General features: G+C 39.1%; 1 protein-coding gene across 4 annotated transcripts in view; it reads right to left on the bottom strand.

Annotated features, from left to right (window-relative positions):
• Nucleotides 1-5,520: 5,520 nt before the first annotated feature.
• LOC147760768 (uncharacterized) overlaps nt 5,521-15,774 on the bottom strand; it is a 30,988-nt gene continuing 20,734 nt past the window's right edge. The window contains exons 1-3 of one of the 4 annotated variants that reach the window (XM_087017281.1): nt 7,715-8,122; nt 7,241-7,390; nt 5,521-6,489 (exon numbers count right to left, since the gene is read on the bottom strand). In XM_087017281.1, coding sequence (XP_086873407.1) covers nt 6,239-6,489; nt 7,241-7,390; nt 7,715-7,745 — 432 coding nt within the window. In that variant the 5' untranslated portion in view covers nt 7,746-8,122 and the 3' untranslated portion in view covers nt 5,521-6,238. Of the gene's footprint in view, nt 6,490-7,240; nt 8,123-15,774 lie in introns of those variants that run through there. The other 3 variants (XM_087017283.1, XM_087017282.1, XM_087017280.1) reach the window with 3 other exon arrangements.

Below are 15,774 nucleotides of genomic sequence, written 5' to 3'. Positions count from 1 at the left end.
ATTGACAAAGCTGGTTGGTCTAAGAAAAGTACTTTTGCGAAGTTCTATGACAAGCGCATTGTAAGTAATCAAGACAGATTCCAGGATGGAGTTCTGGGTAAATAAAGGATCTTTTGAAATGAATGAAATGTTTGTCACATCAAGCTTTAAAGTCTCAGTTAAGACCAACGAAATTCTTCTTACGAAAAAGAATTTAAAAAATTAAACGAGACTTACCTTGGTTAAGTCGAAGTTTGATTTCAATTCTTTGAGTAAAGAATTGAGGGAGGGCTTAACTGCCACCCTCCCACCCAACTTTGGGTTACAGCTCATTGCTTGTATTATAGAGGAAGAGAGCTGTGGGGAATTAATGTAATTAATTCCATGTGGTTAATGTGACAAACACTTTGAAAAGTGCCCTGCGCGCGCAACCGGATCTCAGTTAAGCCCTCCCTCAATTCTTTACTCAAAGAATTGAAATCAAACTTCGACTTAACCAAGGTAAGTCTCGTTTAATTTTTTAAATTTTATGTGATCTTCCTACAAAAACAGTTGAAGCATTTGTTTACAAGGATAGATTTGAATAAAATTTTAGCCACACACAGGCTCTGGAATTTCCCGCACACACTCTAGTTTGCAAATTATAATGAAAGTTACGATGTTGTCAAGGAAAAATGTCACCGTGACGTGTGAGTTTGGGTTAAAGAAAAAACGTAAGAAATCCCTACGCCGTGACAGTAGGCCCTATGTGTCCTACTGATTAAAAATAGGCTACTTTGTCATTTTCCAGGAAAGCATCATTTACCTTATGTATGCTACTTTGTCATGTCAAAAACTTTCGAAGTGCATTCCAAGTGGAAATTTATCGAATGGCATTTGAACAGTATTCTAACTGCACTAGGGCCTATGACTGCATTCTAAATATTCTCACGGCATTCCGACAGCATTCGAAACATTCTGATAACATTAGAGGAATATTCGAACTGACAAGTTACTTAAAGCCCCCGTCAAACTTATTCGAAATCAGTAGGAATCAAGCCGGAATTACTAAATTTAAAAATTCGTGCCATATTCCAGCGGGAATTAATAATTATCATAAAATATTACGGCTTTGTAAGAATGCCTCTGGAATACTAAGAATGCACATCGAACCCGCCTGGAATGATTCTTGCACATTTCAGGTATATTACCTCTCAAATGCAGCTCAAATGTAGTTGGAATACTGTAGGGATATTGCGATAAATTTCCTCTTGAAATGCACTTCAAAAGTTTTTGACATGACAAAAACATTCGAGCCGGCCACAAGAATGGGTAAAAATATTTGGAATGCACTCAGAATTTTTAGAATGTTTTTAGAATGCTATTCGAATATCCTGGAATGCAAAAAAAAAAAATTGTATTTCCGACGCCATTCTTAATCATTCCGCCTTAGTGTGACGGGGATTTTATACTCCGCCAGAATGTTTCGGATGAGCTGAAATATTAATTTTGCCAGCAATCGAACTACACTAGTGCGCCGTTCAAAGTATATTCTTAATATTGTTACTGCCTTCTTACAGCATTATAAATATTCCAACTACATTCAAACTGCTTTTGAGAGCTACACAGTCGAAAATGCACTCATCATTCCAGGCGAATTCAAGCGCATTCTGAGTATTCCAACGGTACTCTTACAATAATTAAGGTCAATGTGAAAATTTCCCCCCGAATGTGGTTCGAATTTTAAAAATTCTTCGTTCGGGCTCATTCTTCTTCATTCCTGCTAATTCCGAATAAGTGTGACGGGGGTCTTAGGTATCACCATACATTGACCTAAACACTCCTACTCACTCATACAGACACTTATTGTAAATGCCAGCGATTTATGTCATTCTCTAATTTTTATTTGCATTCTATTTTTGAATAATTTTAAATTTTCTTTTGTTTTTTACACGGAAAACATTTTCTGGTCTCTTCCTCTATCTCTCTCCCGTCTCTTTCTTTTTTCCCCTCTCTCTTTCTCACTCTTTTCCGTTTCTCATTCCCTTCTAATCGAAACTACACAGTATACACAGCACAGTACAAACTGCATAGTTATATGCCACTGCTCTATCCTAAATAAACAGTACTCTTTCTATCACACCGTATATAAGGTTTGCTTTCTTCCCTTTTTTGTCACTCTACTTCTACATTGTGTAGGGCCTATCGGTAAAGGGGGGTCATTTAACCCTTGTGCAGTAACGTTCAACGTAAACGAAACGTTAACGTTTCTGTTTTTCCTACTTCATATACGCTATCTAGGTATTTCGTTTAGATTTCAGATTTTTTCGTTTTATTTTCATTAATTTAAGCTATTTTCTTTGTGTTTGCACTCAGTTTTCATTATTTTCAAGTTAACGTTTTTCTTTTGATTCATTTACTAACTTCGTTTCATCTTTTCTTTTAGGCTTTGCATTTGATTTGGGAATGAAGAACAAAAAATCCAATCAGTCTTCAGATTATTCTCGACTAAGTGCAGCTACACCTATCAATATTTCAGTTATTATATTAAGGTAGTCACTAAAAACTTTTTATCCTACTCATTCTACATCTCATTCTCATTCTCATGACATCGGTTGTAAAAAGAATGGAACATAAAAACAGTCTATATGCCGTTCTCCTATTGCTTAAAAGGGTTATGTCAGTTTTTGGGCAAATTTGGGGTGGGGATGGGGGGATGCAACTGGGGATGCAACTGCTAGCACCTCTTTCGTTCCGCGTATACTGGTCTCACTAAATTGCTATCAACTTAACCGGCTTAAATGTCTGTCACGCCTAGTAAAGCTGTTAGGGGGTTATTATCTTTACCCTCTAGTTGATTCGGTAGGCGTGACAGACATTTAATCGGTTAAGTTGACAGCAATATAGAGAGACTCCCCAGGGAGTTAGACCGATCCAGATGGCTCGATCTAGACATGGGAACCCAGTCTTACAGTAGGATTCCATGTGTTCAACTTAAAAAAAAAAAACAATTCACATTGCATATGTAGAATTCACCTGGATGGGTACCCCTTGAATCTCTATGCCGCGATATTTCTACGTGTCGCTTTAGTAATGTAGCTGATTAACCACAAGAAAACACTGATATGTTGCCAATTTAAACAATGTTTTCCTCAATTAATTTGCAATTGCAATTTGCAATTTTGTCGTACTGTATATGGTGTTTTTTTTAATCTAATTTGCCCGTTCGTTGCGGCATCGTCGTAGCTGCATCGACGTCGTTCACTAACCACTAATCTCGGTAACGTTTTAAAGTAGATATCAGAAAAGATAATAATGCTTATGAATAACCTTCCCGTGTTTTTCTATAACTCATGATACATAAAACTCAAGAAAATAGTGGTATACGTTTCCCATTTTTATGGCATTTAAAACTAATTACTAACACATTCCGACTCTCAACTTCTTTGTTTAACAGTTGGATTTTATCTCCTCCCGTTGTGGTTCTACCTTGGTCTCGTAGCGACGCGAGCCAATACACAGTGAACAAAATATGAATTATCGCATTTCTGCCACGCGAAGTAGGAAAACCAGGTGATTTTGCACCCGCACAATACATGTAGGGCATTGATCAATATGACCTGAAGAGGACAACGACCTGTAAAATGTGGATGCATAGATCGATATATTTGCAACGAAAGCTGTACAGCAGTGGTTTGTACAGATCGCTGCATCACGATAATTGATCTTGCGTTTTTAGTTTCTGAAAAACAAGCAAAACACCTTACCATTTTGCCAGTGATTGACTTAAATAAACTAACTGTATTAAGTTTACTACCTTATAATGTGACTTTTCCCGTATCTGTAAGAGAATACCCACCTTTGTCAACCGAACGCTACATTAATTTTCAGCTGAATGCTGGAAGATTACCCCGGTCACGATGAATCTGAGCGAAATACCATGTTGCTAACTGGTTGTGTTTGTCCAAAACTAACGATAACGACTCAAACGAAACGAATTTTTTTAAAAATTAAAAAGACACACCCTATATTTCTCTGTTAACACCCTATTTCAAAACTAATAACTCTATCTTGGGGAACTCTCTGTCACGTTACACCGGCACTCACCTTTTTATTATACAGTTAAATTCTATTCCTCTCCGTCGTAAGTCTGCCTTTTCCTTGTAGCTCTGCGCTGAAACAGAAGGTGAACAAAATATAAACTTTCGTGCTACTGCCAGGCTGTAGAGTTGGAATTTCACGTGGTTTGCATCGACCTTTATACAGTGTATGCATGCCTTTGCGCAGTATGACCTAGACAGGACAAAGAGATTTTTTATTACTTGCATGAATCATAGCGTTCAAACATTTACAACTCTCACCCCGTTCGCTCTTGCTGGCACAAAAGGTTAATAATGCACGGTCAACTGAATCGGAATAGTGTAAATATTATTGTTCGGAGTTACCCTAACGATGTTTTACCTGTGGCCGAACGTGTTATTTTCTTATATTTAAACAAGACGGAACAAACATGTTACTAAATTCATGAATACAAAACCACTGGTCGTCGTCATTTGGTGTTTTTTTAACAAAGTTTTCTTATTCCTCAACCTGCTATGATCAAATCATTGGGATTAACGCTATAGCAAACGCCTGTCTTGGGTCCTACTCCCCAGGTATATGTAGTAGCCGGGACTTGTGTAAGTTGTCACTGTATAATGTTACTCTTATGACTGATGACTTCTCTATCCTCATGCACACACACACACACACACGCACGCACGCACGCACGCACGCACTTCACCTGAAGGGCACAGGAGATAGTGGGGGAAAGACAAATATCGTTAAGGCTACGAAATACACATTTCTCACAACTATAGATGAGATATAAGATTTTTTGTATATTTTCTATTTTTATTCATCGATTTATACTTCGTTTTATTTTCTTTTATCCTGTATAAATTTTATTATTCTTTTAACTTCTTTCTTCCGCTAAGGGGAATAAACATGTATGCTGTAAATTGGGATGTTTTCTCTGTGAAACTCGTACTAGTTAAAGAAGGACGGAAGTACATACGTTTTTTTATGTAGTCCGACTGAGTAATTTTTTAATATTCGAGTCCCGGGAATCCAGTTTCCAAGCGATAGCCTGATGCGGTGTAATTGACGATTATGCAAAACAACTCACCTGAACGCGACTGCATAACACTCGCTGAAACGGAAATGACGTAAGCTATTTGGTATACTCGTTTCAACGCCATGCTGCTGAATAGTTTGGAAGCTTGAAGCAGGTTGTGTTTCTCATCATTCTAACTGAAACAAGTTGAAGAGAGGCAAAGGACGCTATTGTGTGGTGCATGGAGGCAACAGTACTATCGTATATACTTGTTGACAAAGATAACCCACATAGCAAGACCATGGATATGAGGATAGATATGAATATGGACCTCAATACCGCCCCCTACCCGCCCTGACAGCAGAGACAAACGCGTTTTGCCCCTCAGAATACACGTGTCATTGACCTTGCTTTACACGGGGCAGCAATATCTAAATATATCCTTATTCACAATAAACACAGGTTACTTAACACAGCTTGAATCGTGAATTTCTGATAAATAAATGAGGGTATTAAAAATATAATTAACCGGGCTTTGCTAAATATAACGATCTTTGCATTTCCTCTAGTAAAGATAAAACGGTATCACTCGGCAGATGGAAGGCATAAATCCTTGTGTGAAAATGTGGCTCAAAGTTGTATCCTTTAGCTTAACACTACTTGCTTATGCGAACGTTCCCTTAAATAATCTGCATACATTATAAATCCGGTATCCGGTATTGCTATTTTCCTCCACCTGCTGCCTTATAATGGACTGCAGCAATGGATGTTTTCCATGAACGATTTGAGATATGAATGTTCCCTTATTATTGAATACCATCTTTGAAACAGTTCATGATTAAATCTATTTAAATAAACATACGTTCTCTTCCACATATAATTCTAGTCAAATGCAGACTGAAAATGCTATAAATAATACGGGCGATCCCAAGGACTGTAAAACCATGAAATCGGCAAACGCACTTAAAAGTGTCTGGATCTTTATAAAATTATAACTTCGCAAAAGCGCACAGCAATATGAAAGACGATGTCCTTTCACAATTGCCAAATTGTGTGGTATACATGCACCACGACTTCGGTGCAGTTTGAGCCAGTCACCATGCATACGGCACAGTAGATCCACATTTATCCCGTGGCATACTGTACGTCCCTTAAATCATTATGTACACAAGAGGTACTTAAACATCAAACTTGAGATGTGTGCACATTTTGATTCGCCTTTGTAACTTCCGAGTAAGGCGGTGGAGACGAAGAATAGACGTCTACGTAGGGCGGGGGCTCGTCGCGTCTTTGGTAAGGCGGAGGTGCAGAGGGAACTGTCACGCCGGACACGGCATCGTTATTACTGGTCGACTGCGTCCTTCCAGCCATTCGGTTATCAGTGAAAGTGTTTTGAGCATTATGTTCATAGTCTATGGAAGTGCTGTCTGAGTTACCTGAAATACATAAGCACGGATTAAATAAGTGCGTGTAAGTGGGAGTCATCTGATAAAGTTATGAATGACGACTTTTTAATCCGAATAAAGCGAATTTGCTATAGCATAAATGCTTTAAGAATTAGAGAGACAGAGATCAAAAGTTGAGTTTGATTGACAAAAATCGTTCAAAATTACAATGGAATCCAGAAATATTCTAACAACAACCTTGAAAACGGGGTCAGAAAAAAAAAATATTGGTGGACCATAGATGTATGCTATGTCCAAGAAAGGACTTTCAGATACACGTATAGAAGATGCAACTGAAATCTGTTCCATGCGGTATATTCCATCCCTGCTCCTTAACCATTGTGTCTACCTTAATCGCCTTGGATAGCAAGGACTACGTGGATGTACATGTAGCAGGAGGGGGGGGGGGTGACAGTTTTGGCAATGCCTAGATACTAAGCATAGGACAGAGTGACTCTGGTTTTCAGAATGCACCCAAGCGCGTGAATTACCCAGGGGTTGAATCATTTCTATTCAACAATTCTTCATAATAAACATCGTTAAATAAGGGATGGCTGATGACTGATTAAACTGAATAAAAACTGCTCAAAACGAAACGATACACAACAGCATATATAGGTAATGCTTTGATAAAAGGCACTTCTCGTTAGGTGTTTACATAGATTGCTGGGACCTGTTCATATAGATACTAGTAGTTCTGAAACTGAGAGAGAGAGAGAGAGAGAGAGAGCGAATGGTTTACCTGCAGCCAGCAATAACCTCCTCCTCTCTGCAGGCGTTATCCCTCTAGTTCTGCCACGTTTGTAGCCAGCCCAGCAGCAGTAGGCCGCAAGCATAAGAACCACAAACGCGATGCAAGCGCCACCTACCGGACTACGGATGAACTCCAAGACTGCAAACAGAAACGTGTGATGTTCAAGATTTTCAACCATTTGTGGAGATCGTTCCAGCATGTGTATCCCACATGATGCTTGTTACGCCTAGACGACCTAAATCTTGAAAAAATGTATTGTTTTCCCTTCACTGTATTCCCATTTTCAAAATATATTTCACATTGCTACACATCTACAGTTATACATGTACTGAGTTGTCCTGCCGTCATGAAATAAACACCGAATTTACGTCATTACCAAAAAACAAACCAACGGTCGAGGCATCAGAAGGACTGCCCACAATTAGAAATTTCCGACAAAAACCTACTGTAGTGTCAACTGACCCTTGGATGCCGCCAAATGTAACAGAGACATGCTGTTTTGTGACTGATTGCAAAAATGCCCTTACTGTTATCCATGGACCCAGCCAGGTAAACGGCAATCACATCAAGCCTCGGGAGTAGATATCGCTCACACGCTACCAAGCTCGGGAGACACAGGTGAAAACTGCTCACTCACATAGCAGGTGTTCACGTGTGCAGCGTTTACAGAGGCAATAGCTTATTGCTTGAACCGGAGAACGGAGAACGTTGCCAGGAAATAGTCTACTGAGCGTGTATGTACTATGTGTGTAGCCCCGGGTCCACCAATTAGGCCAGGCACGCTTGAATGTGCCCACCGTTCCCCTCTGCCTCGATGTTGATATACAATATTCGTTGTTGGTGAGCTGTACTCGGGCCAATGTCAATTGTGACTGCAGCAATGTTCATATACCGGTATTTTGAACAATCGCATGATAAGCAAAGTGTGCCTATATATGCCGCCGTCCCATCAACCCAATTGATACCTTATCTGATGACGCATTGTACACGTTATCAGCGAACGCAGGGATGTCCTGGGTCACACATTGTTCAGCTGAATGTCTTTGTGTCCCTACATGTCAGTTACTTAAATTATGTGATCTCTGTCTATGGACATGTTGCTTAATTGCGGCTGTACCCCCCCCCCCCCCTGTACCCCTCCCCCCCCCCCGGTCCGGTGAACACACGTTCTCACTTGTAACAATCGAAGCTGGATTTCAATGCAACAGCACTGTCATTACACAATGCAATCCGCACCCACTCTTAAGGTCGGACTGAGTGCACATATTGTGCCTTTTTTTCTACACAGTAAGTTCGATCTTTGGATACTATTTGAATACTTTCAGCGAGCATGATAATGGTGGCTCCCTGGGGTGGGTCGTTATCGGGAGCCCCACCCCCTCAGCAAGGGTAGTTCGTGATAGCCTGCAACACCTCTGAGACTTGGTTCCCATAAACCTATCGTACTAGCAGGATCGATCTAACTCCACGGGGATTCTCGTTAAATTACATTCAGTTTAAGCGGCTTATATGTTTATCACGCCCACTGAAGCTCCTAGGGAGTAATTGACTTTTGTGCACACTTAAACTGAATGCAATTTAGTGAGAATCTCATTGGCGATAGATCTGTCCTACTAGTACGCTAGGGTCTGGGAGTAGTCCCAAATATACACAAGTAAACAATAATTTTATATTTTAAAGACAGTTCTTTTTCCGGTTACTGTTTTTCGTCCCGAGTTGTCGGTATATTTTAACATTTTAAAATGTTTTGAATTACATTTCAACGGCACTAAAAATGCTTGTCGACATTTCATACTAAAAAGTTATTAGATTAATCGTTCAAAGTTATGATGTGACTTTTTGTTTTCCTTTTTGTACTACGTGTTGCAATGCTGCACTGGTAGGCCCTACTAATATTTTTGTAACTTAAATATGGTGGCCCGCAGAAGTGTCACTTAGAAGAACATTTAAAAATCATTTTTTGTCATATAAAATTTAGTCATAATTGAAAGTAAAGCGACCTGTCAATATGATAAACTAATCGGTGACATTTATCATGATATTGTCACCGCCTTGTGCTCCAACATGGATTTCAAATAATGTTTATAATCTTTAAGGATTTGTCGCCGAAGTATTTTTAGTGTGTCAGGTACACGGCACACGAGTTGTGAACGATTGCTTTTGTTGTGCAGCTTGTCATCAGGAACTAAATTGCGCTTGTTGCATCAGCGATTGCTCTCAGCTATACAGCATTGGTCAAAAAGGTTATCCCACCCCCATTTCCATGTACTTTTAATTACAAATGATCACCCCACAGCTGTAAATTGTTAGAAATAGTGCTTTTTATTACAGATACCGTGTCTAACATGATTAATGGTTTAAAAAATACAAAATAGTCGTGAAAATATACATATTTTATACCATTTAGTCAAATTTATAAGAGGTACCCCCTCAAATCCACTGTTTCACTGTGACTTCTGCAAGTGTAAAGAAATGTCTATAAAATTGAAAAGACGCCATCAAATGTCCCCAAATTCACAGACAATTAGCATTAGGGTGTACCAATCAAATATGGGATACCAATCAAACCATGCTTTGACCCGTGCTTGTTTTAGAGTTCCAAAGCAGTGGCGGCTTTGGGGGGGGGGGGGGGGGGGTCAGGTGAGTCCTGATTTCCCCTTCGATTTCTGAAACAAATCACACCAATGTTCCCTTTTTGAAATTAGGAATTAAACTAGATAAACCATAGGTCTATACCGCACCAAAGGCACCTTTCGCTCTCTAAAATACCATTTTTCGGGGCCCGCTAAAGGGCCCCTAATCCCACGCCAAGTGGGGGAGGGGGAGGGGGGAGGGGGGAGGGGGGGCTTCAAATAATACTGGATCCGCCCCTGCAAAGTAATGTAGCCTAAATTTTAACCGTTATCATATTATTTGTTTACTTAAAACCTGTAATGTTAGTGCAACAGTTAAAGTTTAAAGTTTTGCCCTTTTAAAAGTAATCTTGTTTAGTGAGATTTTACAGGTTATTTTACAGTATGAGAGATTTGCGGACAACACAAGTGCTGTTTGCGGCGTTCAGCTCAATTTTTGGATAATGGAGATGGGGAGGAAAAATGCTATTCATTTAAAAGGTGTGTTAGAAATGAATACAAGTTGTGCTTATTAATTTTGCTAACGGAATACTCTAATGGCTAAAGTGACAAAAATATTTGTTAATGTGTAATATAGCATTTAAATTACGTAGGTCGAAGGTCACATGAGGTCAAATTTGAGGCATTGATAGGAAAACACAATAAAAAAAGATATTTAAGTATTAAATGAAAAATAATGTTTAATGTCTCCTCCATCCCAGTGTACCAAAAACTTTCATAGTCCCATTCATAACAAGAAAGGAGGCAACAAAGAATATCGTTTGTTCGAACTTTGGACAAACAAGGCCGCTTTTATTATATAATCTATATATAAGGAATAAGATGAGAAAATGTTCACCTTTTTATTAGTTTGCTAGATATAATAATATGTCAGCAATAACGCAAAGATATAAATTTGTCGAAACACAAAAGGTATATACAGGTTGGGTATAAGATTCCACGTGTGCCATTGCTGTTTTTTAGCTTTGAATTGAGACAACAGGACCCTGAACACCCAGTTGTTGCAGCACGATAATGCTACTTCACGTACGCCCAATGCAACAGTAAGGCTTCGTTCACATGCAATGTCTATTTTCTAAATTCTATTTTCTATTCGCGGCATGTGTTGTGATCACGGTCTGTGCCCTGAATATCCCGAGGCGTAATTACTGGCAGCGCGAGCCAGTTACTATAAGTTACTATAAGCTCGCGCTGCCAGTAATTACGCGGCGGGATATTCAGGGCACAGACCGTGATCATAAGATAGCGCGAATAGAAAATAGATTTTTAGAAAATAGACATTCCATGTGAACGAAGCCTAAGCTGGTTATATGCGAACCCGATCCAGACACCACCCCCACTTCCCTAGGGCCAGCTCAATCTCTAGATCAGAACCTCGCTGAAGATGTGTAAGTTATACATGTACTCAAATATGGATAAATGAGGGATAACCCCGCATAATCCAAACAATAGTGATCTCATACTACTGTATCTTTGCACAGTTTATGGAACGCCGTCACTCCGCATAAGTTACAGAACTCTTTTGACACGCGTCAAGGGCATCCTCCAAACCAGAGGATATTGTACAAGATACTAAATTCTGGCTTTGATTTTATACTATGGTTAGCTTATTCATTGGTTGTGCAATCAGTAAAATTTTGTGAATGAAATCCTGTTAGAAGTAGAATAAAAACTTTAGTTTATGACATGAATTCCTGAGTCATTTTATGCATTGCACACTTATTTTTGCTTGGGGAGTATAGTTTAAACAAGCAACATCAGTCATTACAGGCCTCTTAAAATGCAACTTTTTACCGTTCTGTCCTACAAAAGGCCGCCTCGTCTGAAAACAAGTCAGGCGGATAATCATGGAGGCAATATTTACTCTAGGAAGCACAGGGGACTACAGGGCTTTGTTCAACTGTGCCGACTTCGCCAAGTGTGCCGACACTCCAGGCGGATAAGGGGTCCAAACTGCTACGCTCGCCGAATACTACCTTATTATCTTTATGAACAGTTGGGGTTTTAGGCATTAAAACGTATACCTAGCAGCAGTCTAGTGTAAGGGGGACTTTCTGTTGTAGCTGTAATGCTCTACTAACGCATTATAGCTATCTCCTAACGCATTATAGCTAGCACATCTATCTACATAACACCAATAGTTGCTTAAACTTTGCTTGGGTGTCCTCTGTTTCCGATATTGAAAGCCTCTCAAATAAAAAAGTGATTGAACATATCCAGTTCCTTTTCGCATCGAGCGTTAAACTTCAGCGATACAGACAGTACATTATGTATGTATTCTATATACGGAAGCCCGGGGTCCCATTAGGTGCTAATAAACGGCTTAGGGTCAGCGTGGTCGGCACAAAATACAATACTGAATAATATTGGGTTTCCAAAATTGTTACTAGAAAATAAGGGGAAAGTGGGGCTATCCCCCCCCTTTTTCAAATAAAATTTGAGATGAAAGGAATACAATATACAACACATGTATTATCTACCAACTGATAATTCTGACAGGTTTAGACTGGGTTCCCATACCTACATCGATCTAACAAGATCGATCCATCTCCGAGGAGCTAAAGCGGCTTAGATGTCTGACACGCCTACTGAAGCTGCTAAACGATAATGAATTACCCCCTTACAGCTTCAGTAGGCGTGACAGACATCTAAGCCGCTTAAGTTAATTGCAATTCAGCGAGAATCCCCTCGGAGATGGATCGATCCACAGTAAGTACGATAGGGTCTGGGAATGGTCCCAGTCGATTTCCCTAGCCTCCATCAGATTCACAGTTGTAACATATGTATATGGCACACGCATACACACACACACACACACACAAACACACACATACACACACACATATATAACTAGCCCCGACGGGACTTTTTGTTAAGCACGTTATTATGATTGCATAATATTCACAAGACTTATCCCAAATAAGAATTTGTCACAGTAAAGGCCATACACATCCTGCATAATAATATACGTATAAAAGGTTGACTGTAAATCTATACTCATCTCACAAAATAAACACCAAATTGAGCCAAGGTAAAAAAAGATAAGTTCGGCATTATAATGGAAGTTATTTCAAGGGAAAAACGTCTGGAATGAATTCAGGTTCAGTCTCGTCATTTCCATAGAGAATTTTCCTCACATTTGATATATTTCTCCATTGTAAAATCTTCTGAATAGCCGGGTGGGAAGTATTAAATACAGTGGTTATAAACCGTGTAGAAATTCTGTACTCCATGTTATTTTTCTTCGTTGTGCTACCTTTGATGTAAGCATACATTGGTGACCGGTTGAAAGTCTGTAAAAATGAAATTGGACCAGATTCGATGGTATTTACCGTTCTGTTCTTGTCAAACCATTTTTGAAAATGATCTCGGGGTATGGAGAAATTGGTGGAATCGGAGTAGGCCCCTTTTAACTTGTTGTCCCAGTGTAATCGTGGGTTCCCCATGTAAACATCGTGGATGAATAAACGATATGAATTATAAAACGACGCAGATATGTGGATAATAAACCACTGGGCGAAATACCATGAGACATGATCCAAATCCGTTATATACGGGAGCATGAAAGAAAGCATGTGGCGATGAAACGCATTGATAATTGCATCAAAGTTGTAAGTAATACCCACTGTGCTTTTAGGTCCAGTGCGAAAATTAATTGGTCTTGGGTATCCTACTGCCGGTTCATAATAAAGCAGAAATTCTTCAAAGTGATCATAAGGGTTGTCAGGTACGCCTTTACGAAAACTTCTATTAGCAACAGGGCTGACTTTCACGTCGTCGTCTAGAAATATGCAGTATAAATAGCCACCATCATCCCATTCGGCTGCACGGTCGATCGCTTCTGTCAGCAGCCGATTCCGACCTTCGCCGTGACTGCTATTGGGGAAGTAGACATCCCCTGTTCTGTCTTTGAACGTCAGCCAGATTATTTCCCGATTAGGTGTAGCTTCGAGTCCTTGTATAGCATGCATTGACGCACCTTGGATAAGATAGACAAATTGTGGCGAATCTTTAACTTTTTTAGTAAATTTTGTGCTCACTGGTTCAAAAGTTGACTTTCCGCATTTGCACGCGTTCACTGTGCTTAGCTCGCAGATTCCCCTCAGATATGTCACGGACAATGATACTAGTAGACATCCAAAGATAAAGATCAACAAGAGTATAGAAGTGTTCTTCATTGTCTTTGCTATGGGAATATGCCTGCAAAGGAATTTACACTCGTTAATTCTCAAAAATAAGAGTGATAAGTTGTGATAAGCATTTCAAATAATTGACGTATATTAAGCGATAAAGCCTCTCTAGGCTCTTGACTGTTTAATTTGAACGCCAATACATTTGTTAAGGCCTAACTAGAACTGCTGGCTATTTCTCATATATCGAATTCATATACACTCATTCTCAATATAAAGGTCCATTTGAAGAAAACAGAAAGTGAAATATTTAGGTAAAGATATATTTGCAAACACGCGTGGCTGTCACCTCGATTAGTTAGAAAACGATTGTCGTAAAATCGCTTCATGGAAACATGATTTAAAAACGGTAAATAATCTTTAAAACCACATAAAACGATTTAAGAGTGTCATACTAGTCTACCATAACGCAAAAAAAAAAAAAAAAAAAAAAAAATCAAAATGGGCTAAAGTATTGAAAACGAACGTCGTTCAATCGTTAAATCCCCATAGGGTCCCATAGTCAATAAAATAGGGAGTGACTTGCAAAACAATGATACTCTCGACTCGCATTAAATTCAAAATAAAATAGGAACAGCCGTCAAACCACACTCAGACTCACTCCACTTACATTAAACGCCCTAGGCTACATCGCCCCCCCCCCCCCCCCCTCCCCAATTGATTTATAATCCCCACATAATAACGACAAACGCTTACGAAGCTTTAGGCTTCGTTCACATGGAATGTCTATTTTCTAAAAATCTATTTTCTATTCGCGCTATCTTATGATCACGGTCTGTGCCCTGAATATCCAGCCGCGTAATTACTGGCAGCGCGAGCCAGTTACTTATAGTAACTTATAGTAACTGGCTCGCGCGGCCAGTAATTACGCCGCGGGATATTCAGGGCACAGACCGTGATCATAAGACATACCGCGAATAGAAAATAGAATTTAGAAAATAGACATTGCATGTGAATGAAGCCCTAGTCCTTTAGAAAACCGAGTAAATACATGCTCGCTTTGAATGTAACATCGAACGGGCTTTGTGAAATAAGGCTTTGCCATTGGACCGGTTATTTTTGGATTGACCCCGAGGCCAAGTTATGATTCTTCTCTTTCTTGTGCTATTACAGCAGGTTTAGAAAAAGTGATCGTTTATTCATAGACATATACTGTATCGCAGAATCATATATTATTGCAACCATATATTGTTGACCACTAGTATCACCTTCAAATGGATTCAGCTTGCACCCAAAAGCTTAACTCATAATACGTCTCTTACCAAAATAAGTTTTCAGTCTGCTTCAAAACTGCCAAAATCTCAAAATCGAAATAATTTAAGATTGCCTTTATATTAAATGTAAAAAAAAAAAAAAAATAGAAAACTCATGGTTTAAAATTAAAACCATTTTTTTCTGCAGCCAGATGGAAATATCATAAGTAAACCAATCGTTGTTTATTTTCATAATTATATGGAACTTAAAAAAATATAAAGACTACAACGAAGCAACCCACCTCTATGATTACTGTATGCACGTTGTTATGGTTAAATTTAACTTTAAACCATTTCTTTCTGCAGCCGCTTTAAGTTATATATTGATAGTCATGTACGTAAGAAGCACAAATAACTATATACTATGTAGTATCATTATAAAATAAAAAAAATACACATCAACTCTTGCATATTTATGTCTCTATATATTATGCACAGTTTTCAGT

This window comes from Lingula anatina, chromosome 7 (assembly GCF_051362555.1).
Source record: "Lingula anatina isolate TDL-2025a chromosome 7, LinAna3.0, whole genome shotgun sequence".
Taxonomy (NCBI): Eukaryota; Metazoa; Brachiopoda; class Lingulata; order Lingulida; family Lingulidae; genus Lingula; species Lingula anatina.
Note: the sequence above shows the minus strand (reverse complement) of the source record. Positions and strands in the feature narration are given on the sequence as shown.